The sequence below is a fragment of the Rhinoraja longicauda genome, chromosome 4, assembly GCF_053455715.1.
Source record: "Rhinoraja longicauda isolate Sanriku21f chromosome 4, sRhiLon1.1, whole genome shotgun sequence".
Lineage (NCBI taxonomy): Eukaryota > Metazoa > Chordata > Chondrichthyes > Rajiformes > Arhynchobatidae > Rhinoraja > Rhinoraja longicauda.
This window is the reverse complement of record NC_135956.1, coordinates 45,246,304-45,273,539: the sequence shown is the minus strand read 5'-3', so window position 1 is coordinate 45,273,539 and position 27,236 is coordinate 45,246,304. Positions and strand designations below refer to the sequence as shown.

The 27,236-nt window shown below is 41.5% G+C and overlaps 1 protein-coding gene across 1 annotated transcript; it reads left to right on the top strand.

The window, feature by feature from the left end:
- Window positions 1-887: 887 nt before the first annotated feature.
- gask1a (golgi associated kinase 1A) lies at window positions 888-25,334 on the top strand. Its single transcript, XM_078398426.1, has 4 exons — window positions 888-2,261; window positions 11,592-11,714; window positions 18,194-18,297; window positions 25,010-25,334. Exons 1-4 carry the CDS (start codon window positions 888-890, stop codon window positions 25,209-25,211), a joined length of 1,803 nt encoding a protein of 600 aa, XP_078254552.1. The 3' UTR covers window positions 25,212-25,334.
- The last annotated feature ends 1,902 nt before the right edge of the window (window positions 25,335-27,236 follow it).

Below are 27,236 nucleotides of genomic sequence, written 5' to 3'. Positions count from 1 at the left end.
TTGCATTTTGGAAGACACACCGGGGAAGAACTTACAAAGTAAATGGTAGGACCCAAGTGAGTGATGTAGAACAGAGAGACCTAGGGATGCAGGTATAGAGTTCCATGAAAGTGAAGACACAGATAGATAGACATGGTGGTGAAGAAGTTGCTTGGCTAGCTTGCGTTCTTCAGTCAGGATATTGAGTACTAGTGTTGAGACAGTTGTACCAGACATTGGTAAGCCACATTTGGAGCACTGTGTACAGTTCTGGGTCACCCTGTTTTAAAAAGGACATCATTAAACTACAAAACTGGAGGCCATAGATTTAAGGTGAGAGGGGTAAGATTTAAAAAGGACCTGAGAAGTAACTTTTTCACATAGAAGATGGTGTGAATATGGAACGAGTTGCCAGGGAAAGTGATAGGTGAGTACAATTTAAAATATATGACAGGAACACGTATGGGAAAGGTTTGAAGGGATATGGGCCATGCGTGGGCAAATGGGATTAGCTCAGTTAGACAACAAAGTCGACGTATAAATTAAATATAAAATACTGCAAATGCTGAAAATTAGAAATATAAACTAAAGCCCTGGAAATATCAGGTCAAGAGTAGATGTTCGATGGACAGCATTGACTTGGTGGGTCAAAGGGCCTACATCCATGCTGTACCTCAAGTTAAAGTAAGAAGACAGAGAAAACTAGTTAAACCCGATATTTCAAACCAATGCATTTTCCGGCAATCCTATCCAATAGCTTGTAGTAATGGAATTTTTGTGAAGCAGTGATCCACATTTGGCTGAATTATTGTTTTCATTGTCTCTCCGTAAAGGTATCCAGATTTTCATTGAAGAGAAGGTTAAGGATGAAACCAGTGCTTGCTTGTTGTTTCTTTGCTGCCCTATCCATGGCGGCAATAAACATTTTTCCTTCATTTCATTTCGATGACAGTGTATCTGGGCTTGATTATCAAGCATCCAGCCAGTTATATGGGAAATGGACTCAGAAAAGACTGTGGGGAAACACTGGCCCCAAGCAAACAAATAGCTTTGACAGACATGACAAATTACTGCCAATGGAAAAAAGGCAACTAAAAAGATGGCAGTCCAGTGATATGTTGCACAATCTCGCAGAACCAACTCAAGAGAAGGACAACAGAGAAATGCCTGAAGCAGCCAACGTATCAGAAGATAGAGGAAAGCTTCTGAGAGAAAGGCTGAAAAGACGAAAGATGATGCTGTCTAAGGTTCGGAAAAGCTGGAGGCAGAAAGGCAACAAGGCTGAAGACTCCTCAAAGATTCCCACAATACGCTTTCAATCCTTGCTTCAAAATGGCATTTTACAAGTTTCTAAGTCTAATTGGACCACAGCAGGCTCTCACGATCCTGGGCATCAGTCCAAAGTATCTTCTACTTTGAATTATATGTCCGTAATAAAGAAGGCACACTTTCCACAAATTCAATGCAGTACAGATATTCAGTCCACCAATGACACTAGAAAGGCTTTTGCATGGTTTAAATTTCCTCCAAATAAGGATGGAAAGCTTACTCCAATGATTAGAGGGAATGAATACAAAGCCTTTAGCAGGGAAAAGATGATGAAGTCGGATATTTCCTTGCTAAACAATGGGAAAAGTGAGAAAGACAGTACTTCAATGGTGAACCGATGGGTATCTGAGCTCAAGATCCATAACAGTGTTGGAACTAGCTTCCCAATTTCCAATGCAGGAAGGAGTGGTAGGCTCCATAAGGATTCTGCTCACTGGTTTGATTCGAATGATGTTGAGAAGATGAAACTGTTGGCTAACGGTTCAGTGATTGCAAAGGCACGGATACCAGGACATGGACAAGTAATGAAAGTCTGCCTCAGCCTTCAATCCCCCATTGCAATTGCTGACCTCATGGAGTATTGTCAACAAGGAATGTGTGGTCTGATAAAACGACCCAGTGACCTCAATGAAATCATAGCTTTTCATCTGGACAGGGTGCTGGGTCTAAACCGGAGTCTCCCTGTTCTAGCCAGAAAATTTAGTGATGATCTGCTGCCGTACAAGTTCACAAATGGAGTTGTTAGGCCGGTTGTTTGGTGGGATGCAGACATTCAACATGTGGACGATCCCAACAATGACCAAAATTCATTTGTACTGAGCTGGTCTCGGTACCAGGCAGTGTTGCGACAGAAATGTGGCACTAACAAGGCTCATGGAAATCACACTGTGCCCTGCCTCGGTGTGAAACACTCTGAGTGGGGCAGGCTAGCTCTCTTTGATTTCCTCTTGCAGGTAAGGTCCGGTTTTATGGGTGGAGCTAATTTTTCCACATTTCTTTAACAAACTTACACATCAAGGGAGGTAATTTTTTTTGATGATGGGGATTCTTACATTGCCAGGAGAACATATCGGATTCTCGTCATGATCTGGCTGGTGATCATCGCATGGAGAATCTTGTTATTACATCCCACCACTGGTCTACACCCTACAATGTTTACCATGGTGCCTGCAGTTAGGCCATGCCATCTACAAGCCTAGTGAGGATGGTAACAGCTTGTACTCATGAAGGACATTTAACATCAAGAAACACAATAGAGCACTAACTACTGCTAATTCTTCGGTTGAAGGGAATGCAAATTAAGCATGAAAATGGCATCAAACAGGAAGGTGATTGTAAGGCAGCAGGAAGTTGGGTAACAAATCTCTGCCTCAATTATAACACTTGTGAAAATCCTTCCTGTCGATTCACAACAATGCAGGAAGATGTGGTGAAAAATAATTACAAAATCAATGATCCACATTGTGATTGGGGTTGTAATCTGATTTATAGATTCACCTGATAGATGACTCAAACTATCTTTGAAATAGTATTTTGCACACATTCAAGTATTTATTCATACAGATTAACACTGACACAAACTCATTAATACACGACAATGTATTTCAGACATTTGTACACATACGTTATTGCGCATTTGCATTAACTCTTACACATGCAGAAGACAAGCTGTTTTAACACACACATGTTGTGCACATTGCCACAAACGCATGAAACATATCATCATATCATATATATACAGCCGGAAACAGGCCTTTTCGGCCCACCAAGTCCGTGCCGCCCAGCGATCCCCGTACATTAACACTATCCTACACCCACTAGGGACAATTTTTACATTTACCCAGCCAATTAACCTACATACCTGTACGTCTTTGGAGTGTGGGAGGAAACCGAAGATCTCGGAGAAAACCCACGCAGGTCACGGGGAGAACGTACAAACTCCTTACAGTGCAGCACCCGTAGTCGGGATCGAACCTGAGTCTCCGACGCTGCATTCGCTGTAAAGCAGCAACTCTACCGCTGCGCTACCGTGCCGCCCTATTTGAACAGCATTAGCACGGCAGATGTTTATAGCCCATCCCTAATTACTCCTGAAATGAGTCAACCACATTGGTGGATCTGGCATCATATTTGGGCAAACCAGCTAAAGACAGCAGATTAAGAACGTTGGTGAGCCAGATGACAATTCAATAGTTTTACGGTCACCTTTAATGAAACTCGCTTTTTAATTCCATGCATTTAATTAATTGCATTCAATTCAAACACATCTTCCCATCAATAGTCTGGGTTTCTACTTTGATAATCTATCACTTATCCACCACACTACCAAACGGGAAAACCATTCACACGTAGCTTCAATACACACCACATTTACACAGATATCCTCTCATGTGCCATGACAAGCAGTTGTCCGAGAACAATAAGGACAGTTCACTAATCTCCTTTTTTTAAAAGTTGTGACAGTTTCAGTGGTTAGTACCAGTAAGAATGCACAATATTTCTTAAACTATTACTGAGTACAGCGCAGGAACAGACTCTTGGGTCCACAGTTTCCCTGCTGGTCACAATACCAACCAAAGCTAACCCCATCTCTCAGCACATGATCCTCATCTCTCCATTCCCATGCATGAGACTGCTTAAATATCGTTTAAACATTACTACCAGATCTGCTACCCTACCACCCTCCCTGGCAATGTGTTCTGGGCACCTGCCACTTTGTTTGCCTCTTAGGATCTTCATCAAGAAATTCAGCTAAGTCTCCAGTTATCTGCTAATGAATGGTGATTTGGGGTTTGCTATTGTGGGTAGTAATACACTCTGGTCAAATTGAGTCCTTGTTTGACCGTGATCACTTCTCTAAGTCATTGTACATTAGAAGAAAACTCAGCTGGACTCCTGAGAACAGAAAGGGAATCCCTCACTGGTTCAAGGACAGGAGGTTCTGCCACCGCTGATCCCAAACCAGAAATAGTACCGGTGAGTTAAAGAAATGAAGATCATAACATGCACTTTAAAAAAAGGTTTCAGAACCGTGGAAACCTTTGGAGGCATCAAAACGATGCGAAGGAATGAGATTTCCATCTCCATCTGTGGTTGTCGGTGTGCCAGTCCCACATAGGCGTACAGAGAAGGAATTATAGGTGGGACTAGAAAATAATTGATTTCTAATTCTAACTCCTTCAAGGGTCCAGACATCATCCTCAGCTTTCTTCAGGATAACATGCCAATATGAACAAAATTCCAGGTTCAGTTTAGACTTATATATTGAAAGAGGCAGAATTAAATGATAGCTTGCCCATTGGAAGTTGGTAGTGCCAACTATGCCAACTCATTTCTCCAGGTTTACCACCGCTGCTCCACTCAGTCTCTGGTTGGATATTAGCCCAACATAACACGATGCCAAATACATAAATAAACCACGGAGAAACACAGTAACAAGGTTTTTTTTGTAGCAGTTGCCAAATAACAACACCAAGGCACTGCTGGCTGATACGGGTATTAGGAACTAAAAAAGTTGCTGTGCAAGACTGAAAATGTAGCTGTTGTGTTATTTGCGGGAATCATTAAGTAGTTTTAATAAAAGCCATAGCCTGGAAACAATTTACTGATTAGTCAAGACTCTGCATAGCAGACAATAATTACCATGACCAAATATTGAAACAAACTCTCCTGATAACTTAAATATAAACCTGATGTTCAAACAACAAATGATGAAAAGCACATGCTTTTCCCCACAGAGAATGTTTTTATCTAATTATTCAAGTTGCCGCTGTTCCCTTGTCTAATATTTAATCAGAAAATTGGAGATGCTTCCCACCTCCACTGACCTGGTAAAGGTACTCTTCCAATTATACATTATTTTTATGAATCTGTGTGCAGCAAGCTACCTGTGGTCGTGAGTCATACCGCCTGACTATTCCACAGAGTCTATTTACCATGGATCCTGGGGAGCCAGCTCCTTCTGAATGGGCAGCAGAAAATTAACTGTACTTTTCCTAATGGAAAGATAAGTAATTGCCTCTTCTCAGAACTTGCCTTTACCTCCTATTGTAATGGTCCTTCACCTTAAGACTGAAGGAACATGACAGGGTCTGACAGAAGAATGGGGCGACTTCCCTCTCTCAAACAACAATCTTCATGTCCAAATGGTTTGCTCACCGAGTCAGAGAGAGATACACAATGGAAACAGGCCCATTGACTACTTGCAATAATCCTGCATGAACCTTTTTGTTTCTTCCCAACCTCAAATTCTACCACTTGTCTACTCACTAGAGACGAATTACAGTGGCCAATTAACCTCCCCAGCCACATAGCTCTGAGCAGTCAGAGGAAATCTATGTGGTCACATGGAGAAGGTGCAAACTCCACACAGAGAGCTCCCGAGGTTAGGGTTGAACCAGGGTCTCTGGTGTTATGAGACAGCGACTCTATCAGCTGCATTATAGTGCTGCCCAATTCCATGTTTGTTCCGCTCAATTCCATTCTATGACTCAAGGACCCCAGAGTCTCCTATGCTCCAATGCTCCAGGGATGAAATCCTATCCAGACTCCTTATAACTCAAGCCCTCCAATCCTGGTAACAATCTTGTGAATCTTTTCTAGCTTAATAATAAGCTCTCCAACTTTTCTTCAGCAGTTCTTGCATGTCCACCTGAATTAGAAGATTGAATCTCTTTTTAACATCTCAATTGAGAAAGTACATCCCTGCCAGAATGGTCCTTTCTTGGGATTGAAGAAGCCAAGATGTTTCACTCCCAAATCCACTTGATAAGACTTAACCATAACCTTGCACGAGATGAGAGAATGCTATCATTAAGCCACAATTAACAACGTCAGATTCCCTGCTGTCCGCAAGACATATAATAAAACAGATGACATCTATTGAAGAATGATATGATTCATCCCTTTTATTACACATTTTTTGGTCTCACCGCTTATTTTAGGATATAGAACAATACTGCATAGGAACAGACCATTCACCCCCCAATGTCTCTGCTGAACACGATATAAAAATCAAATGAATGCCTTCTACCTGCACACGATCCAGATACCTCTATTTCCTGCATATTCATGTGCGTATCTGAAAGCCTCTTAAATGACACTATTATATCTACTTCAACCGCCACTCTGGCAACACAATTCCAGGCACCCACCACTCTGGGTAAAAAAGCTTGCCCTGCACATCTTTAAAATTTCCCCCTCTCACCTTAAAGCTAGGATTTGGCACTTCCACCCTGAAAAAAAGATTCTGATGGATTAATCTCTTCATTTTATAAATTACTATTGGGTCTCCCCTCAGCCTCTGTTACTCCAAAGAAGACAATCCAGGTTTGTCCAAACTCTCCTTATAGCTAACACACTCTAATCCACACAACATCCTGGTAAACCTCTCCAGGTAAACCACCTTCTCCTAAGCCTCCATAGCCTGTAATGGAGCTACCAGAACTCCACACAATAGTCCAAATGCAGCCTATCCAAAGTATTATAAAGCAGTCACATGGCTTCCTGATTCTTACATTCAATGCCCTGACCCAAGGAGACAAACATACCATATGTCTTCTTTACCACTCTATCTACTTGCATTGCTACTTCCAGGGAGCTATGGACTTTGACATCAAGATCCCACTGAACATCAATGTTATTAAGGGTCCTCCCATTAACTGTATACTTTCTTCTTACATTCAACCTCCCAAAGTGTAACACCTCACATTTGCCCAGATTAAACTCCATCTGCCATTTCTCCATCCATACATGTAACTGATTTTAAGTGAGTCAATGTCAATTTAAGGAGAATTTCTGATTGACCGCTTCTCAGAATTTTATTATCTGGAAAGAGAATCCAAGTAAAAGAGACTCGAGACAAGATTAAGGACCTCAATTCAGCACATAAATCCTGCCCTGTTCACTCATCACAGGAATAGGATAGAATTTTAGATAAGCTTGAGTTTATGGAGAGTGTGTGGTGGGATGCCAGTGAGGAAAGCATTGGGATATTCCAATCTTTAAGTAGTAGAAACACTCAAAAGCTGATAAACGGAGCTAGGGGCAATATTACAGCAACCTTCTTTGGATATTATCATCAAATATTATATATCCAAGCATCTGGTGATTTTTCTGCTTTTCTGTAGGTCAATAAAGCAGCCTGCGTCTAATCAGTCCCTGAAAATTCTGCAGATCAGTTTAATAGATTCCATTTGTGGTCAGTAAGGAAGTCAGTTAGCTGAGTTAAATCCAGTAAGGAAGTCAGTGGAAACTTCTTTATCCAAAGAGTGGTGACAATGTGGAAGTCACTACAGCAAGCAGTAAGATGAGGTAAGCAGTTCCATTTCAAGGGAAGCCAGATAAACATGTGTGCGATGAAAAGGAAGTGAAATTTATTGATATAAGCTGAGAGGAAGTGAGATGGAAGGATGCTCCGATCCAGAGTAAATTCTGGCATGTCCCTCTATTTTTGGCCTCCTTTGTCATGCAAAACCCTTATGTTGGTTTGTGAACAGTTTAGAATATTTTTGAGTTTGTCTGGTGTTTGAAATGGTGTGTGCCAGATACACAGGATTAATCAAATCTTTGGAGGACTATCAAGAACCAGTTAGCTATTACTTGCTGCCACGGTTGGTCGAACACTAGAAATAGAATAAAAATCCTTAAGATTAGGAAGGGATTCATTATGGAAAATGTAGAGTAGTTTGAGTTTTCAGATAATGCTGGAACTTAGGATCAACTTTATGCTTATATATAAGATCTAATAATAAATCCAGCAGGAAATTCAGAAGAACCATTTTTCTATCTAAATCCAGTAAGAAAGTCAGTGGGTGTCCTTTAAATTCTGTGATCAGGCAGATATTTTTAGATCACTTATCCATGTTCTCCAGAGATGCTGCCTGACCTGCTGAGTTACTCCAGCACTTATGTCCTTTTCTACCCTCAAATGATCTGTGGGTTGTTATGATCTAAGTTCAAAAAGGACACACCCTGGGGGGAAGATTGAACAGGATGATTCCAGGCTTCAGGGGATTAAGCTGAAGCAAACCTCTAGTAATTAAACTTGATTCAAATTGGGAAATGACTGAGGAGCGATTAGACAAATGAGTTTGAAATAATCCAAAAAATAGAAGGATTGAAGACGCCTCTTGATTTAACTCAGGCTATAGGGCCGAAGGGCATATATATTAAATCCATAGGTTGTACACAATATACATTTCCATCCCACACAGCCTGTTATCCCCACCACATCTGCCAAGAACAGTATCCTTGGAAAAAAAGAGGTTATTTAAGGTGACTTTACACATTTAAAAACATTAGACATATCAAATATCAATCATTTGATCAATATTTGTTGGGATAATGGAATAGTGACTACACAAACTAATTTCTTTCAGAGGAGATTGGAAAGGCAATTTTTAAAGTGGGGATCTTCAGATGGGGAGATCTAAAAAGATCTGCCTGGTCACAGAGCTTCTTATTCTAGGACTTTTCCCATCTGGCCTAGACACTTAGTACACATTAAATTCTTTTGGTTTCTTCACAACATTTACTTTACTGATGTCAGTTTTCAGATTCCTGTGCCAATGTGATTTGGTTTGGAATATGGCCACAACCCATATTTGTAAAGACTGAGTTAAGGAATTTATTTGGCACTGCTGGCATCAACTCATATCTAATCTTCAGTCCCAGCCTTAGATTTCACTCCTAATATTGTCGATCCTTCTTTCAAAAGTCTTCGCCTTTTACAATATCCCTTTCATTTAAGCGCGTTAAAGCTCAAAAGCAAAATATTGTAGATGCTAAGAATCTGAAATAACGACAGATGTTCCTGAAAATCGTTTGCAATTCAGGCAGCATCAATGGTCTTTCATTAGTCCTGGGAATACTTCAAGATAAGCAAGTTCTGAGATGCAGACAAATTAGGGGAGGGAGGATTGAATGAAAGAGGACCTGTGAAAAAAGATGAAAGCAGCATAGGTTAAATGACAAAAGAGGTTATTAGTGTAAGGTAATGAAACCTAAGAGGATGTGAAATGGAGAAGAATTACAATAGACAAAAGACATTAGGTGCAGAAGTAGGCCATTCGGCCCTTGGAGCCAGCATCGCCATTCACTGTGATCATGGCTGATCATCCACAATCAGTACCCCGTTCCTGCCTTCTCCCCATATCCCTTGACTCCGCTACCTTTAAGAGCTCTTTCTAACTCTCTCTTGAAAGCATCCAGAGAATCGGCTTCCATTGCCGTCGGAGGCAGAGAATTCCACAGATTCACAACTCTTTGGGTGAAAAAGTTTTTCCTCATCTCCGTTCTAAATGGCCTACCCCTTATACTTAAACTGTGGCCCCTGGTTCAGCACTCCCCCAACATCGGGAACATGTTTCCTACCTTTAGCTTGTCCAATCCCTTAATAATCTTATATGTTTCAATAAGATCCCCTCTCATCCTTCTAAATTCCAGTGAATACAAGCCCAGTCGCTCCATTCTTTCAACATATGACAGTCCAGCCATCTGGAAATTAACCTCGTGAACCTACGCTGTACTCCCTCAATACCAAGAATGTCCTTCCTCAAATTTGGGGACCAAAACTACACACAATACTCCAGGTGCGGTCTCATCAGGGCCCTATACAACTGCAGAAGGATCTCTTTGCTCCTATACTCAACTCCTCTTGTTATGAAGGCCAACATGCCTTTAGAGTTCTTCACTGCCTGCTGTACCTGTGTGCTTACTTTCAGTGACTGATGTACAAGGACACCCAGATCTCTTTGTACTTCCCCTTTTCCTAACTTGACACCATTCAGATAATAATCTGCCTTCCCAAAGTGGATAACCTCACATTTATCCACATTAAACTGCATCGGCCATGCATCTGCCCACTCACCCAACCTGTCCAAGTCACCATGTATCCTCATAGCATCCTCCTCACAATTCACACTGCCAACCAGCTTTGTGTCATCTGCAAATTTGCTAATGTTACTTTTAATCCCTTCATCTAAGTCATTAATGTATATTGTAAGTAGCTGTGGTCCCAGCACCGAACCTTGCGGTACCCCACTATTCACTGTGTGCCATTCTGAAAGGGACTCATTAATCCCTACTCTTTGTTTCCTGTCTGCCAACCAATTTTCTATCCATGTCAGTACCCTACCCCCAATACCATGTGCTCTAATTTTGCCCACTAATCCCCTATGTGGGACCTATCAAAGCTTTCTGGAAGTCCAGGTACACTGCTTCCACTGGCTCTCCCTTGTCCATTTTCCCAGTTACATCCTCAAAAAATTCCAGAGGATTAGGCAAGCATGATTTTCCCTTCGTAAATCCATGCCGACTTGGACCGATCCTGTTACTGCTATCCAAATGTGCCGCTATTTCATTTTTTATCATTGATTCCAGCATTTTTCCCACCACCGATGTCAGGCTAACTGGTCTATAATTCCCTGTTTTCTCTCTCCCTCCTTTCTTAAAATGTGGGATAACATTATCTACCCTCCAATCCACAGGAACTGATCCTGAATCTATAGAACATTGGAAAATGATCACCTAATAATGACCTAAAATTACACAAGTAATTTGATAGATACTAAAAATCTGGAATAATATTGCAGGAACGCTGATTATCAGAAACAGTTGAACTCACTGTTGAGTCTGGAAAGACATAACATCCCCAACTAAAAGATGAAGGTCTTCAATCTTATAACAAGCTTTGTTGAAATAATCTAGAAGACCTATGACAGGGAGGTCAGAGTGGGAATAAAATTAATAATTAAAGTGACAAGTGACTGGAGCACAAGGTCCTGCTGGTGAATAGTGGGGAGGTATTCTGTAAAATGACTGTCCATTAATTTGGCCTCCCTTTTTTGCTTCTCATCGTTATAAGAATGATAGTCTACTTCATCACACCAGATTCAGGTTCTTCAGACAATTTAGCTTTTTTGGCTGTGATACTAATATACACATGCAGAACAATCTTCACATGCAGATGAAGTTGCCATGATATGTTAATGCACATCACCCAGATCTCTGAGACTCAAGTCCTCTCGATGTTGATGGAACATCCCTTCTTTTATGCAGTTAAATATTTTGCATATAGTGGTCAAAAAGTTGGAGTGACATTGGCTGAAAGTCCACACTTGCAGCTGGTATCATAATGAAGTTTAAATTAAATTTTCTCTATATCTTCAAGTTGCTGAGAGCCAACTTCACTGGGAGACATTTTAATAGTACTGTACTTTTTAAGTAAAGATGTTGCAGACATATGGAAAATGCCTGGGTATAATCAAGTTATGTCTCCCCAGGTTCACGATCGCCTGGATCGACATTGTTGCGGTTTTAAACCAGAAATCTCAGAGCCCTGTGTGGAAGATCTGCTGCATGAAAAATGCAGCAACCTGAAGGAGCAACTCCTTGTCCATATCCTGGTATGTTGGGAAGAGGAAACTATAGATTGGTCCAACAGCAAATGGAAAACTCACGTATATATCTTTCGTAATTTCAGGATATCCCAAAGCTCTTCAGAGGCAATGACACACTTTGGAAGTGTAGTCACTTGGAAGAAATGCAGTTGTCCCTTTATATGGAGCAAGCTTTCTAAGAGAAATGGCATAATGCTCAGATAATGTAATTGAATTGTTTACATTCACCTGAGAGGGCAAGAATGGGCAATTTAGCTGATGTGAAAGTTGGTACCTCCAATAGTGCAGTATTCAGGGAGGCAGCATAGAGTTGGATGTCAAATGGGACTTCAACACATAACTGACTCTGGATACAATACAACCTAATGCGACACAGCTAAATATTTTACTGCCTGCAAAGATTCTACTGTCTGTGATAAGGTTGGGCAGATGGAGGAGCCTCAGCCATATCTTCTATCTGCATGCCAAATGTCCACACCCCCAATCTTCTTGCAATGCAGATCCATTCTCTGGGATTACAGGCACATCATAATTATGGACCAGAGATTTCAATTTGATTGTGGTTAAACCTAGAAACAAAAATATTTCACCGCAGCACATCTTAGCAACAGTATCTAAATCAAAAAGATTGTGAAAACCCATATTGAGCACATAATTTATTCCCTCTTCTTCTCTTACTGAGCAGTGTTCCACCGTTGCTGGCAACTTGCTTGTGCATTATCATCACCCTGGATAGTAACAACGGGCAGGCCAATTAGTGCAATGCATCATACCTGACATTGCACCACACAATCAAATATAGCTCCAGTTCATTCAGGGACCTTATATGATCTTTACACCTGGAGGCTCCAAACTAGCATTGCTCATCAGAAAAAAAAATCTATCACCTATGTAAATACAGTAACTACTGTACATATTTGGGGTTCTCTGTGGTAAGTAATCTCCCAAGGGCTTTATACTATCATCAAGGCTTGTTAGTTGGCATGCTTGCTTCTTGCCTGGATAAATGCAGCTCAGACCAGAGGTTTGATACTATCCAGTACAAAGAAGTTTATCCGATTGTTGCTTTATCCATCACCTTAAATAGTTACTCCAATGCTTGCGCGCTGTACAAGACAAAATGCTGGAGTAACTCAGTGGGTCAGGCAGCATCTCTGGAGAACATGGATATGTGACATTATGGGGTTGGGACCTTTCTTATGGGGTTGGGACCTTTCTTCAGACTGATTTAACGGAAGGGGAAAGAGAGGTGGGAGAGAGACAGGACAAAGTGTGGCAGATAATAGGTGGGGACAGGTGAGGGGATTTTTTGATAGGCAGATAGGCAGATAGATGGAACAAAAGACAGAGGTTAAAGCAGAAGGAGTGGGATAGATGGATTGAAGACTCGCATATTGTGAACCCAGAGTAAGGAATGTAGGAGGAGGAGGGAAGGAGAGAGAGGGGTGTAGGGGAGAGGAGTGGCGTTGTTCATTTAAATTGGAGAATTCAATGTTAATACCATTGGGTTGTAAGCGGAATATGAGGTGCTGTTCCTCCAGTTTGCGTGTGGCATCACTTTGGCTATGGAAGCCCAGGACAATGGTCAATATGGAAATGGGGAGGGGATTTAAATGGTTAACAACCAGAAGATCCAGTTATGCAACCAGAAGATCCAGTCGCTGTACAAAATATCCTGCAGCGATTTGTTAAAGCATCTCTGACAACACCTCTCAGCAGGTGGGCAGACAGTGATCACCTGAGAGATTGCAACATTGTATATGGCCCTGATTGAAGCTTATTTGCAGTTTGCTTCAGTTCAGACTTTATCCTGTGGCAACACTGTGCAGCATTCACTAAACCTGAGTAGCATTCTAGCCAAGTTCTCCATACAACAGGATGATCTGTAACCATCCCAAGTGTCAAAAACTGAGCTGGTGATTTGGGCCCATGGCATCTGTGCCTGCATGCAGAAAGAATATTGCCCAAGCCTTCAAAAACATAATTAGTGGATAGCTATTGTATTTGTATAGGACAGTGATTTGGTGCAGACTCACTGTCCCCCATCAAATTCAAGCTCCACCACAAGCTCAGGAAGTCCCAGAATGTTATTGGTGCATGTCCAATGACCTACGGTGCATATGTGGAATTCAGAGCACGTGTGTGCCAAGGTTGTGGGTCCCATATTGGCTTACCTTGGATAAACATCACAAACCCAACAGGGTTACCTTTGTGAGCCTTAAAGAAACATAAATGGTGAAAATACTTTCGAGTAAGGCAGATCCTAAAGTTTCCCTTGAAGAACCAACTGAATCTATATTTCAGTAGTCCATCTGTTGAAAGTACATCACAAATTCTGATTTTTTTGTTGCACATTTTCTTTACTATCGTCCACATTGTATGCAGAATGTCTGACTTTTTAATCACTTCGGTGATTAATCGTGTTTAATTTCTTACTGTTTAATTTCTCCTTTATTCAGCAAAGCTGCAGGCTGCATTTGAATTGGTTGTCATTCATTCACTTTTGAGATATTTTCTTATCAATGGATGGCCCATTTTCTTCAACAAAATCATTGCGCAAAAATTAACCATTATGTTCAACAGAGACCTTGTCAACCTTCCATCACTTGAAAATTGCCATGTAGTTCAGTAAATATTCAGGTACTTTTTAATTGTGGTGGGAGTTTCTACCTTTATCTCCTTTTAAGGGTTAATGGAAACATAAAGAGTTTGACAGGGTAAATCATAAGAGGCCATTTCTCCTGAATGGCGATTACAGAACAAAACTATATTGTTTCAGGATAAAGAGGTGGCAAATTATGACTGAAGAAGATTTAGTTCTTTACTCAAAGGACTGTTAATCTTTGGAATTCTCCGCATGGTCAATTGAAGAAAATATTCAAGACTGAGATCGGTAGATTTTTGGACCCTGTGGGAAACAGAAGTGGATTGAGTGGGAACATGTTCTGGGCAAAGATCAGTTGTGATCTTACTGAATGACAGAGCAAGATCAAGATGGCTCATGCTCCTATATCATGATGATGGTGATCTAGTTTTCACGATCCAGCTATCAAGGTTGATGGGACAGTCCCAGGAGACCAGCAGATCTCCTTCTGACCATCAATGTTAATATTGGTGAGTGACTAGTAAATAAAACAGGTGCGCCAATATGCAAATATGCAGTGCTACAGCCAACCATCCAAGTGAGATGGTGTTTGATGGCTCTGGGCCAGTACTCGCTGGAGTTTAGAAGGATGTAGGTGGACCTCATTGAAACTTATCGAATAGTGAACAGCCTGGATAGAGTGGATGTGGAGAGGATGTTTCCACTAGTGGAGAGAGTCAGGACCAGAGGGTACAGCCTCATAATAAAGGACATACCTTTAGAAAGCAGATGAAGAAGAATTTATTTAGTCAGAGGGTATTAATTCTGTGGAATTCTTTGCCACAGACAACTATGGAAGCCAAGTCATTGGGTATTTTTAAAGGAGAGATTGACAGGTTCTTGATTAATAAGAGTGTCAAATGTTATGGGGAGTAGACAGGAGAATGGGATTGAGAGGGAAAGATAGATCAGCCATAAATGAATGGCGGAGTAGACTCGATAGGCCAAATGGCCTAATTCTGCTCCTATGAATTATGAGACCAAAAATCCATATCATAAGATAGACACAAAATGCTGAAGTAACTCAGCGGGACAGGCACCATCTCTGGAGAGAAGGAATGGGTGACGTTTCGGGTCTAGACCCTTCTTCATCCATATCATAATATACAGCAGGAAAAACAACCCAGAACTTTCCACTTTGATCATGATCAAGTAATGGAGACAATTTGAGGGAAGATAGCCCTGTGCGAATAATTAGAGCAAAACAAAGAAAATGAATATTTGGAAGGAGAATGCAGTGTTTGTGAGAAATATTAATTTATTTTTGTGCCATCAATTTCCCCAGTAGTGTGTTATGATATAGACTTATGCCCATGGTTTCTCACATAGTGATCATAGATCTCAAATATATTGCAGACTGACAGGCAGAGACAAAACCAGATGATTGAACAGGTGCTGTTCTCAAGTGTTGGAAAGTTTTCAGAATATCATTGCTAAGTAATCAACAGCAAGTTACTTGCCAATTCCCCTGCTCATGGATTGGGCAAAGCAGAAAAAGTAGAACTAATTTTTGTTTTGAACTGGAATAAACAGCAAAATTCTCCATTTGTGGAGAACAAATGACCATTGATCCCTCTATGTGAATAAGCTGTGGTGATTTAGTGATAGTTCATTTCAGGGCCAATCACAGATGGATGTGTGCTGTCCTTTTTCACCCAGCTGCTGTGTTCTGAGAAGAGATGCTGGCAAACTGACGGCTCAAATTAACAGAAACCCCAACGGAAAAGGAGTCTAAGTACCATAGGTTCCAGCCCAATATCATGGATAGTTCCTCACATAACCTGTTCCAGTTCCACGGCCATATGCTGAAAGAACATTTTTCTAATTTTGCAATATAACACGTAGGAAGTCAGTTCACCAGATTAGAAGTTAAGATTCCACAGCTTTGAGCCAAGAGCAGAGTGAGGCTGGTACTGCAGGAGGCTGGGACGTAAGTTGCAAAATAATTTTGTTCCAGTTTTGGTCTCTTGAAAGTTTTCCATTTCCTTCCCTGTGGCCATTTTATTGACAGAGTGGCTGTAAGTTGTCACAGAAACATGGCTACCTCTTGGGCAATAAGTATGAATCCAAAAGACCACACTTTGAGGGATTTGGGGATTCCTCTTCCTCATCTACAGGCTGCCCCTTAGTGACAATGTCGACAGCTATAGGGTCAGAGTTCACAGGTGTGGCATTCAGGTGCATCTATTCACTGCCATCTGTGAACTCAGCTGCCTCCATACTGTCACACAGTTTGCTCAGTGTCAAGCATTTGATCAGTCAGAAACCTTTCAGATCAACATTAGAAATATCGCAGCATCTTCTGTTCTGCTCTGTCCTAGACATGGTTACAGAGTCCACATCCTCCACACTGCAGTCATAAAGCACTGCATCTGTCACTCCACCCTCATGCATGCCTTTATCACTTCTAGACAGCCCTACTTGCTGGAGCCATGGAGAGGTACAGGATGGAACAGGCCCCTCAGCCCACTGAGCCGCTTCGACCATCAACCAACCATTTATACTAATCCTACACTCATCCTATTTTTATTCTCCCCACATCCTTATCCACTCCACCCGACATATGCTACAATTTGTGTAAAGTTGTTCCTCATCTACCTTGGCCACACAGTGTCCCCTACACCAGTTACCTAGTGTCCGATGATCTCCTCGTGCTCTCCATCTCCCACCTCAAAATATTAAATCCCTGTTGGTTTCTGTGTGGTCTCATCCCACCAGATCACTGAAATCTGAAAGAGTTCAGGATCCACAGCAACCTTCGATTCCTCTGCCTCTTTCCTTTGAACCACCATTGATGCAGAGTATTTGGTCAGTGAATCCTATCCCCTGGAATTCTTTCTGAATAATTTCACCCTTTAGAAATACATCCACTCTGCCAAGCTTCAAGTCAACACTCCAATCGCTCATGTGAAGTTTCGTAGGGCCTTTTCCTTATATTAATTGTTGTTGAGGAGGATTCAAATACATTGCCTACAAGCATCGGGTGCCTGATTCAGATTTGTTATGGACTTTCCATTGAGAACCAGCGGCTAGAATTGTGATCTCTGCCTCTAATTAAGGCCCAGCCAAAGACTTGAGGACAAATATGTAAAGTCATAGCTTTGGCCCAGTACTAGGAATTGCTGCAATGTCTGAGTGCCATAGTTCAGTAGGAACATAAAGCTCAAGGCCCTCAGGTTTATGTTTAACGTTTATGGCCCCTCAGTGCTACTGCATCTTCATGGCCGATATTTATCCCACTATGATTTTCACAAGAACAGATCATCGGGCTATTATCACATTGTGGGAACTTGCTTTATGCTAATCGTCTGCCATGTTTCAACATTACCACAGTAGCTACCCCTCAAAATAAAATGTAGCATTTATGGCAGATGCTGGGGAAACAAAAGACTTTACTTCCATTTAAATCCTTCCTCTCTTTCTTAAAAAGGCTGCTGGAGTTAAGGGCTTTTAGTGGGGGGAGATCATTTCTTTCAAGGAAGTGCCTTGATGGTCAACCATTCGTCTGCTGCCTTTTCGGACTCTCTCCATGTGTGAGAGTGCAAGACTCCTGAAGTGGGCTGAGCTTCCAGTACTGACGTTGCAATTATGACCATACCTGAAGCCCAGCAAGCAACGGGGGAGGATCCTGGTTAGTGCACTGATCAGCCCTTTGTGTTCATGGTCTGGCAACCTGCAGTCTCTTCCACCACTGCAAAATATAAACAATGGACTCAGAGAAGGTAAAGCAGAGCTGATGGAAAAAAATGTTCACTCCTTTGGGGTATTGGCTGATTAGAGGATTCTAGATTCTAAACTTGAACTTCTTGTGATCATTAATGGGCATAAACTTTTGCATTAGGTTCGAAAAGGCAATCCATCTCAGCTTGTCTACATAGACAATGCAGCAAGGCTTCTTCAGGCTAACGATAATCTCAACTTCAGACTGCTGGAGGGCATTGATGAGTAAGTATGTCCCCGTCTTCACGCATCCAAAGCATTTAACAAATATCCATCAATGCTTCCCAAACGTAATATTGTTTTAAGGGCCTGTCCCACTTAAGCAATTGTTTAGGCGACTGCCGGCGACTGTCAAAGTCATAGCAGATCGGCAAAATTTTCTTTTACCCGACGACAATGCCGAGTCAGGTCGAGATTACACCGTCTTCGGAAACATTGCGAAAATTTCCACGCTGTCAATGCTTCTCTGGCCTCCTAATTTTCACTGAAATCACTGACCAGTCGGTAAGTACTTAAGAGTTTTGAAATATAACATCTTGCCCGGGTTACTTGAAAACCAAGCTTCACGGTAACAAGGCATAAACTGGATTTACTTCCAGTTTACTAATAGCAGTATTAAGAAATTTAATTTTAAAAGTGGTTAAATGGATTTTTGTGAAAAGTGTGTGGGCATTCTTTGAAAATGTACAGGAGATGCATATCTGGTTTCTGGATTGCATATCTGGGTTGGGAGCCTACTTTAAATTTAATCGCTGAAGGCCATAAACATTGCGAAAATTCCCACACTTACCTGACCGTCAAACTGTCGCCTCCAATCTACCTGTCAAATGTCCTGACGGTAAATAAATTGGTTAAACATAAGTATTTTATGGTATCTTCAAATTACTTTACTTATTTTAATATTATGTGCTTCTAAATGCATCTAAGATAACCTAGCAAACCTGGGGACAGCATGCGACAGCGCCCACAATAAGCAACGATACATGGCGACAAGACAGCTGTCGCCGAGAAATTTCACTCCGGTTGATTTCTCAGCAATGCGCCGAGATCCATTATGATTCTTGGAAGACTCCTCACGTTCATGCCCGCCACATCCCGGCAAACTGTCGGCGACAGCCTAGTTGCCGGCAGTCGCCTTAAAATCGCCTAAGAGGGACAGGCCCTTAAAGCTCCCTGTCTGGTGCTTTTAATGTTTTAATATCTCTGTAGAAACATAGAAAATAGGTGCAAGAGGAGGCCATTAGCCCCTTCGAGCCAGCACCGCCATTCATTGTGATCATGGCTAATCATCCACAATCAGTAACCCGTGCCTGCCTTCTCCCCATATCCCTTGATTCCGCCAGCCCCAAAAGCTGTATCTAATTCTCTTTTAAATTCATCCAGTGAATTGGCCTCCACTGCCTTCTGTGGCAGCGAATTCCACAAATTTACAACTCTCTGGGTGAAAAGGTTTTTTCTCATCTCAGTTTTAAATGGTCTCCCCTTTATTCTTAGACTGTGGCCCTTGGTTCTGGACTCCCCCAACATTGGGAACATTTTTCCTGCATCTAGCTTGTCCAGTCCTTTTATAATTTTGTATGTTTCTATAAGATCCCCTCTCATCCTTCTAAATTCCAGTGAATACAAGCCCAGTCTTTCCTCATATGACAGTCCCGCCATCCTGGGGATTAACCTCGTGAACTTACGCTGCACTCCCTCAATAGCAAGGATGTCCTTCCTCAAATTAGGAGACCAAAACTGCCTACAATACTCCAGATGTGGTCTCACCAGGGCTCTGCACAACTGCAGGACCCTTTTACTCCTCTACTCAAACCTCCTTACTCCTATACTCCTATACTAGAGGCTGGGCAAAAGAGAAAAGGCATGGCCAGAAAATTCCAATGAACCTGAATGATGGTCAAAGCCATGCCACAGAAGGAACACTTGGGGCACTGACCGGCCATCATACATATCTGAGCTTGAGAATGTGAAACTCACTACTGTAAGGCCAGTCTCAGTAAGGGCTGGGGGTTGCTCATGAGATTGGTTTATTATTGTTACACATACCGAGATACAGTGAAAAGCTTTGTTTCCAATTAAATCATGCTATACCTGAGTACAATCAACCTATACACAAGCACAACAGGTGATGCAAAGATAAAATGTCAAAGTCTCTAAATTGAGGAGTGATGACTGGGCATTTGAGCCGAGCACATGGTGGTAGGTGGGGCGGAGGACGGTGCGGGCGGGGAGGGAGACACTAGAATGTGGCATCAAAGGGCGGTAGGTGTGGCAAGAGCCTGACTACCAAATCCAAAGAGATCAGACCACAGTGTTGGGGTTGGGTCGGATCATGTCGGAAGTACTTGAAACAACACTAAGATTAGAACTGGTAAATAAAAAACAACTTCCAATTATATAATGCTGGGGGGGAAAAAAAATTATGCAATTGAATCTCTGGGAATGGACACACAAAAAGCTGTTTCACAAGCCTTAGGAATATTTTAGAGTCTTAAATGGTTAAGAATAGTTTCAACACGAAACCATTATTTTTTACACTTTAAATCCAATGGCAACTGAGCAAATTTGTTTCTAAAGCACGTTTTATGGTCTCAGGAGACTCGAAACCTCTTTACTAAAGTCTATTCTGTGTAACTGGGACATAGGCAATCTTCTCTTCCTCCTGCTTTTTGACCCTTCTATATTCTTTGATAAGTCTGAACACAGAAGCCTATGGACCATGTGTTGGTAAATATGAGCAGTATAAATGAATATTTAATGTTCTCCATTCCAGGGAGTAAAATTGACTCTAGGAAGTTTTCCTAATTAACTATAGTGAGGACATCAAAAAATAAGGAAAGGAATGGGCCACACAGGTGTCTGCTCCATCATTCAGTAAGCTCAATTCCATCTTTTGCCTAATTCCCATAACCCTTGATTGCCCCTATGGTCCAAAAAAAAACCTATCCTTCCTAACGATAAATATACTTAATGACTCAACCTATACAGCACTGTGGGGTAGATAATTCAAAAACTACCAAGAGAAAAAAAGTCCTTGTCCCATGGAAATGTAGGCAAAAAGACATGTCTCTGTGCTGCAGAGCTCTATAACTCTATGGCACATGGTGCAGAAACTCATGTACAGTGTAAACACTGGCATGGACCAGTTGGGCCAAATGGCCTGCTTCCATGTTTTTGACTTCGTTAGTTAAAAAAAATCCCCAGCATCTCTCCAACATTGTCCAATTTAGTGGAACCATGCTTGCCTCTGTTTGATCCATTAACATGTAAAAGCGTTTCACTTCCAATATCTGCATTGTTATCTCCACTGTTTATCCTTGGCCTCTCCTATTTCGCAATTACATCTCAAGTGCTATCAAGCAAAATTTGTCATTAGACTTCGGAGCAGAAGGTATAAGCATGACCAATTAGATATGCTTTAGGAGTGGAGTAAAAGAGAAACGAGTTGTACAGAGGCATAAATGTTTAGGGTGGGAAATCCAGAGGCCATGGTCTTGGCACGGATGTCAGTGGTAGTGATCAACGGCCAGGACTGGACTGGCGGGATATGTGGAAGTAATATGGTGCAGTAGATGATTACAGAAATGACAGAAGCATGACAGGAAAACAGAGAAGAATTTTTGCTGCAGGTTAAGCCAGAGATTGCAGAGAATTCTAATGATGATTAATTACAGAACATTCACCGGAATGACAGTAAGAATGAGAGGATAAAGGATCACCTTTAAGAATGAACTGAAGAGGGTTTCTTTCTTCTCAGTGGTTTGAGAATCTTTGGAATTTCCTACTCCAGAGTGCTGATTATGTTATTATGTATATTCAAGGCTACGAGGGATAGAATTTTAGAACATGGGTGCAATTAAGGGTGAGGAAAATTAGCAAGAAGATAGAATTGAATTTACTGACACACATGTGACTGAGTGACCCATTTATTTCCTTATTGTTGTTAATCCCCTTACAAGAGACTATAGTTAATTTAGAAAACTTCCAAAAATCAGCTTCAAATTTCCCCACGAGAACAGAAAACGTCGAGGAGGAGCCTTTGTGTGATTTTGTAAATTACTAAATGTTTTGAAGCCATTAACAATAAAAGAGAATGTTTTGCCAGAAGACAAGTCATTAATGAGGGATCCAAAAATCAGATTATCACCAGAAAATGAATGGGGAAGTTTAGAAAAATTATTGTTTTCAAACTTATTGAAACAAGGTCTTATGAAGAGACTATAATGACATTTGAAAGCAAATTGGCTGAGTGCTTGATTAGTAAAAGTATAACAATCAAAAGAGGGAAAGCCAGGGATTAGAATAGATAGCCCCAGGCAGGGATGACGAACAAAATGTGTCTTCCAACACTTATGTTTCAGTGATTCTATTGCAGTGAAGTGAAAATTTGAGCAATGTAGGCAGCTGGACTTTCCATCACTAGCCATTCATGCTCTCTGGTATTATCTGCACGGAAAATCATAAACATGGCCAGGAGAACTCCCAAAGACCAGCAAGGCTCCATGCCTGAAACATTCCTGCATCTATCTTTTATAGGGCCTGAGAAACATACTATCCAGCTATTGTGCTAAAAAAAATCCAAATACCCCATCATTTCCTTGGGAGAATATGGAGCAAGTTGTATTTTAGGGGAAATGAGGAAACGGAGTTAGTGTGGAAGAGGAATATTTTCAGGATTTTGTTTGGGCAGTGTAACTGTTGGCATTGTATTAGGAGTGGAAATAAAATACTGAGGATAATCCAACTAAATAGAGACAAATGACGAAACAACATGGATTATAGATGGGTTCACATTGGTGAAGCCGTCAAGATTATGCATTTCAGGACAAATAATTGCGATGAGGAGTGTGGAGAAGGTGTGGGCAGAATTTTCAGCGAGAACTGACAGCAGTAATACAAGAGTACCAACAATGGCACAAGAGTGTGCCTGTTGGTAAACCGTACTAGAAAAAAATCCAAGTTAAAGTTACTTTTTAAACTCAAACTTGCATTAGAAACAAAATGGGTGGCATGGTGGCGCAGCAGTAGATTTGTTGGCTTACAGCGCTAGAGACCCGTGTTCGATCCTGACCTTGGGTGCTGTCTGCACAGCATTTGTATATTCTCCCCGTGACTGTGTGGGTTTTCTCTGAGGACTCTGGTTTCCTCCCACACTCCAAAGCCATACAATTTGTAAGTTATTTGGCGTTGGTAAAATTGTAAATTGTCCCTTGTGTGTAGGATAGTGTTAGTGTACGGCGTGATCGTTGGTCGATGCGGACTCAGTGGGCCGAAGGGCCTGTTTCTGGACTGTATCTCTAAACTAAACAAAAGGGTTGGTAAAATCTTCTAGATGCCTATCAATGTATAGGACCTGAGTTTGTCAAAACACTAAATGCTGGTAAAAGAGATTCAGAAAGATGGTTATTTGACGATTAGCATGGACATGGTGGGCTGAATGTCCAATTCCTGGCCTGTCTAACTCTATATCTTCTGTTTCTCTCTTTGAGTCAACAATTTATAACAGGACAAGTGACAAGTAGTTTAACATTATAGCCTCAACTTTCTGTATTTCCTCTCTTCTCATTCCTTTTTACAGTTTCTTCTCTTTATTGTTGACCGTAATCACCCACTGCCAAAATCCACGGATGTGTAGTATTCTGTTTCCAAATCAAGCACTCCAATGAGAATGCAGTCCACAGTGCATTTGGACGCATTCTGCAATGCATGCAGTGCTGTGTAAATGCAGCATGCAATGATGACCAGATGTAGTGTGCAATGAAATGCAATGCTGAGCAATGCTGTCGAAATGCAGCTCATATGGAGGTCTAAATGAAGCATGCAATGCAGGCATCTAAAATTTCAATGGATTTTTATGAGTTACATGCTTCGATTTGGTTAATGTGGACAAGGGAACAGGTTCAAGGATCTGACTAGAAGAACAGAAAAAGGTTCACTTGTCTGTTTAGTTGCAAATCAGTTTTATTGACAAGAGAGGGCAAAAAAAATATTTATTTTGGTATGCGCGGGGTCCAGTTTTACAGCAGCACATGTCTCTCTCTCTATACAATGATAGGTCACGTTGGGAATTAACAAGGATGAGAATTTTTAAATATGTTGCAAGACTGGGAGCCAATGTAGGTTGAATATAAATTTGGAGTAAATTTGGACAGAAGAGTTTAGGTTGAATACAGGACAAATAGTAGGACAGCATCGGAACAGGCCATCAACCCACAATGCACTTGCCAAACATGGTGCTAAATTAAATTAATCTCTTCTGCCTGCACATAATCCGTATCGCTCCAATCCCTACATATCCATGTGCCTATCCAAAAACCTCTTAAATATCACTGCTAGGAGTGGTGCCTCCATACCAGCCCTGACAGTGCTTTCAGGCACTCATCAATCTGTGTAAAAATCTTGCCCAGCACATCTATATACTAAAACTCTCGTTTGTTTGTTTGTTTGTTCCTGAACTACAGCCAATACAGTACACGATAGCATGGCATTTGTAGGCCCACCTTACTCACCATTGTCCTTTTGGTGCTATTGGAAGAAGTTTCATTGAAATCGGTGTTATATATTTAAAGTTATTCACATTTTAAAGTTTAAATCCATCTCCTAGGGAGGGGGAGGGAGGGGGGGAGGATAAGGGGGGGTTGAGGGGGATGGAGTGGGGGGGACGGGGGAGGGGGGATGGAGGGGGAGAGGGGAGAGGGAGGAGAGGGTGCTGCACCAATGCAGGAAAGGTTTGGGCCCAATGGGTCCACTTGGTCTAGTCTGCTTTAAACTTTCCCCATCTCTTCTTCAAGCAATGCCCTCTAGTCCTTGACATTTTAATCCAGCAGAAAATGCTCTGACTGTCTACCCTATCTATGCATCTCATGAGCTGCAGATTATGGTGGTTTGACTTAAACAAATTCTTGCTCTTTAACTCTGATATATCGTTCCTCCGTAGGTTTCCTGCGCACGCAGTCAAATTCATGCAATCCGGTTGTTTACGGAGCAGATTGCTGAAATCATTGCGTATGGACAGGGAGTTCTGGGACAGCCACAATGGGATCAAAGGGCTGAAGAAGTTTGTTCAGGTCATCGAAAAACGGGCTCAGATCCTGCTCAACTACATCCAGGAGAAAGACATCAAATTAGTTCACGACTAATGAGAAGGTAGCACATCGGCAGTGATGTGCAACTCCAATTGTTTTAAACCAGAGCAGGAAAACTTAACCTGGGAATTAATTGCATCATTCTTATGTTCAACTCATGATGGGAGTCCTGCAACAAGCAGATCTCAAATTTGCCATTCCAGGTTTGCTGTACATTTGCTGCAATTCACCTGACTACATTGGCTGCTCATCAAGGTGTCTCCAGGGCATGCGGCGGAAAAGAACATATATCTCGATAAACAAAATACTGCAGATGCTGGAAATCTGAAATGAGAACCGAAAACGGAAATGCTCAGTAGATCAGAGGACAATAATTTTCCTGCTTTTGTGCAACCTGGCACATCCCTCCTAAACAGGGGCATTAAATTATTTTGGGCATTGAAGCTAAGGTTCCCTTTTCAGGTGCTGAAGCGATTTGGGTCATGGGGAGAGAAAATAAAAGTAAACAGGCTAAGTCAGTCAAAGATTATTATTAAAATTTGCTATTACCCCCACCAGCTCAAACTCTTTGGCATTCAATACCTTACAACCAGAGTGGCTGTTCATTCACATGTTCTTCCTGCTATGGGGAGTCACAGGAGTGGCTCAATAAACAACCTCACATTTCAGTGAAACAGCTGGATTGTAAGAGAGATTTGAGGTTGAAAAAAAACAAAACGCAGTCAGATCAATTGATTGTAATCAATATCTGGAGTAACTCAGAATGAAAGTAACTTAGAAACACAAAATGCTGGAGTAACAGCGGGCCAGGCAGCATCTCTGGAGAAAAGGAATAGGTGATGTTTCAGTTTGGAACCCTTCTTCAGTCTGTAGGTGCTGCCTGACCCGCTGACTTACTCCAGCATTTTGTTTCTATGCTTGGCATTAACCACCATCCGCGGTTCTTTCCTACATATTTTGCCTGTAATCAATGGTGGCAACATTAAAGAGTGTGATCCCACAAGGATCTGCTAGAAGCAGCAGAATAAAATTCAGTCCTTCTCGGAAAAGAGTTATCAGTAAATGGACCCTCATCTACCCTGGGGAGAGCTATGAATAAAAACTACAAGAGACATTGGGTTGAGAGAGTTTCCCAAGAGCCTCGCAACAGAGCCTTTTTTTATGCTGAGGTCCACGTCTGAGAAGCAGAAAGATCATATTGCATTAAGTACGATATTTTTTCAATCTTTTCAGAGACCTCCTGCTCCTGCCCCGAGCAGAGTTATTGGCAGGTATGTCCCTTTTTCTCTTGCTTGGCCTCTCTGTGAAAACTACATCAGCCTCTTCCTACAATGATGGGACCTGAACAAGAACTTCTGGAGAAGCAGAGCTCTCAATCCAGCTCCTTGCAACTGAAATGATCTCAATGTGCTTGGTCAGGATTACTGCAGCATTTATATTTCATTCTTAGCTCTATTATTTTTGTAGATAATTAGACCTTAGGAAGGTTAGATCACGTTTTTTTTAATGCAGATCTTTTAAAGTCTTATTGTAGGTGCGGTCTCAATCGTTACCCGTCTCACAGCCAGGCGCCTTATACACAATGAGGCAAGGATCGGATGCAAGGGCGCTCAACATTATTTTTGCCGTTCATTCACAGGGGAAGAAGTCGCATCCAGACTTTAAGTCCAAGAAAATTCAGGGAGAAGAGAGGCAATTCTGCTGCAAGCCCCAGTTTCAGCTTGTTGATACTGCCTAGCGTTTCCTTCAGGTTTTCATTATTGTTGGAGAGTTTTAAAATTAAAATAGTCAACAGATTTTAAAAAGCATTTGTGTTTCATTTTCTCGTCTGGACTTTTCCCCACTCGTTTTGGATCTCTGTCAAACAGTCTCGGCTTGAATTCACCCCGTCTAATTTACACTTCCTCCCCACACTATTACTTTCACAATCCATCGGCCTATTGGTTAAGGAGACACACCCTTTGCCTTTAAATGAAGTCCCAGATTCGCCTGGCAGAACATCAACAGCTCATGTTTCAACCAACCAGCCACACAAAAAAAATAAACCTAATTCTCCAAGGATAAGTCTAAATTAAATCA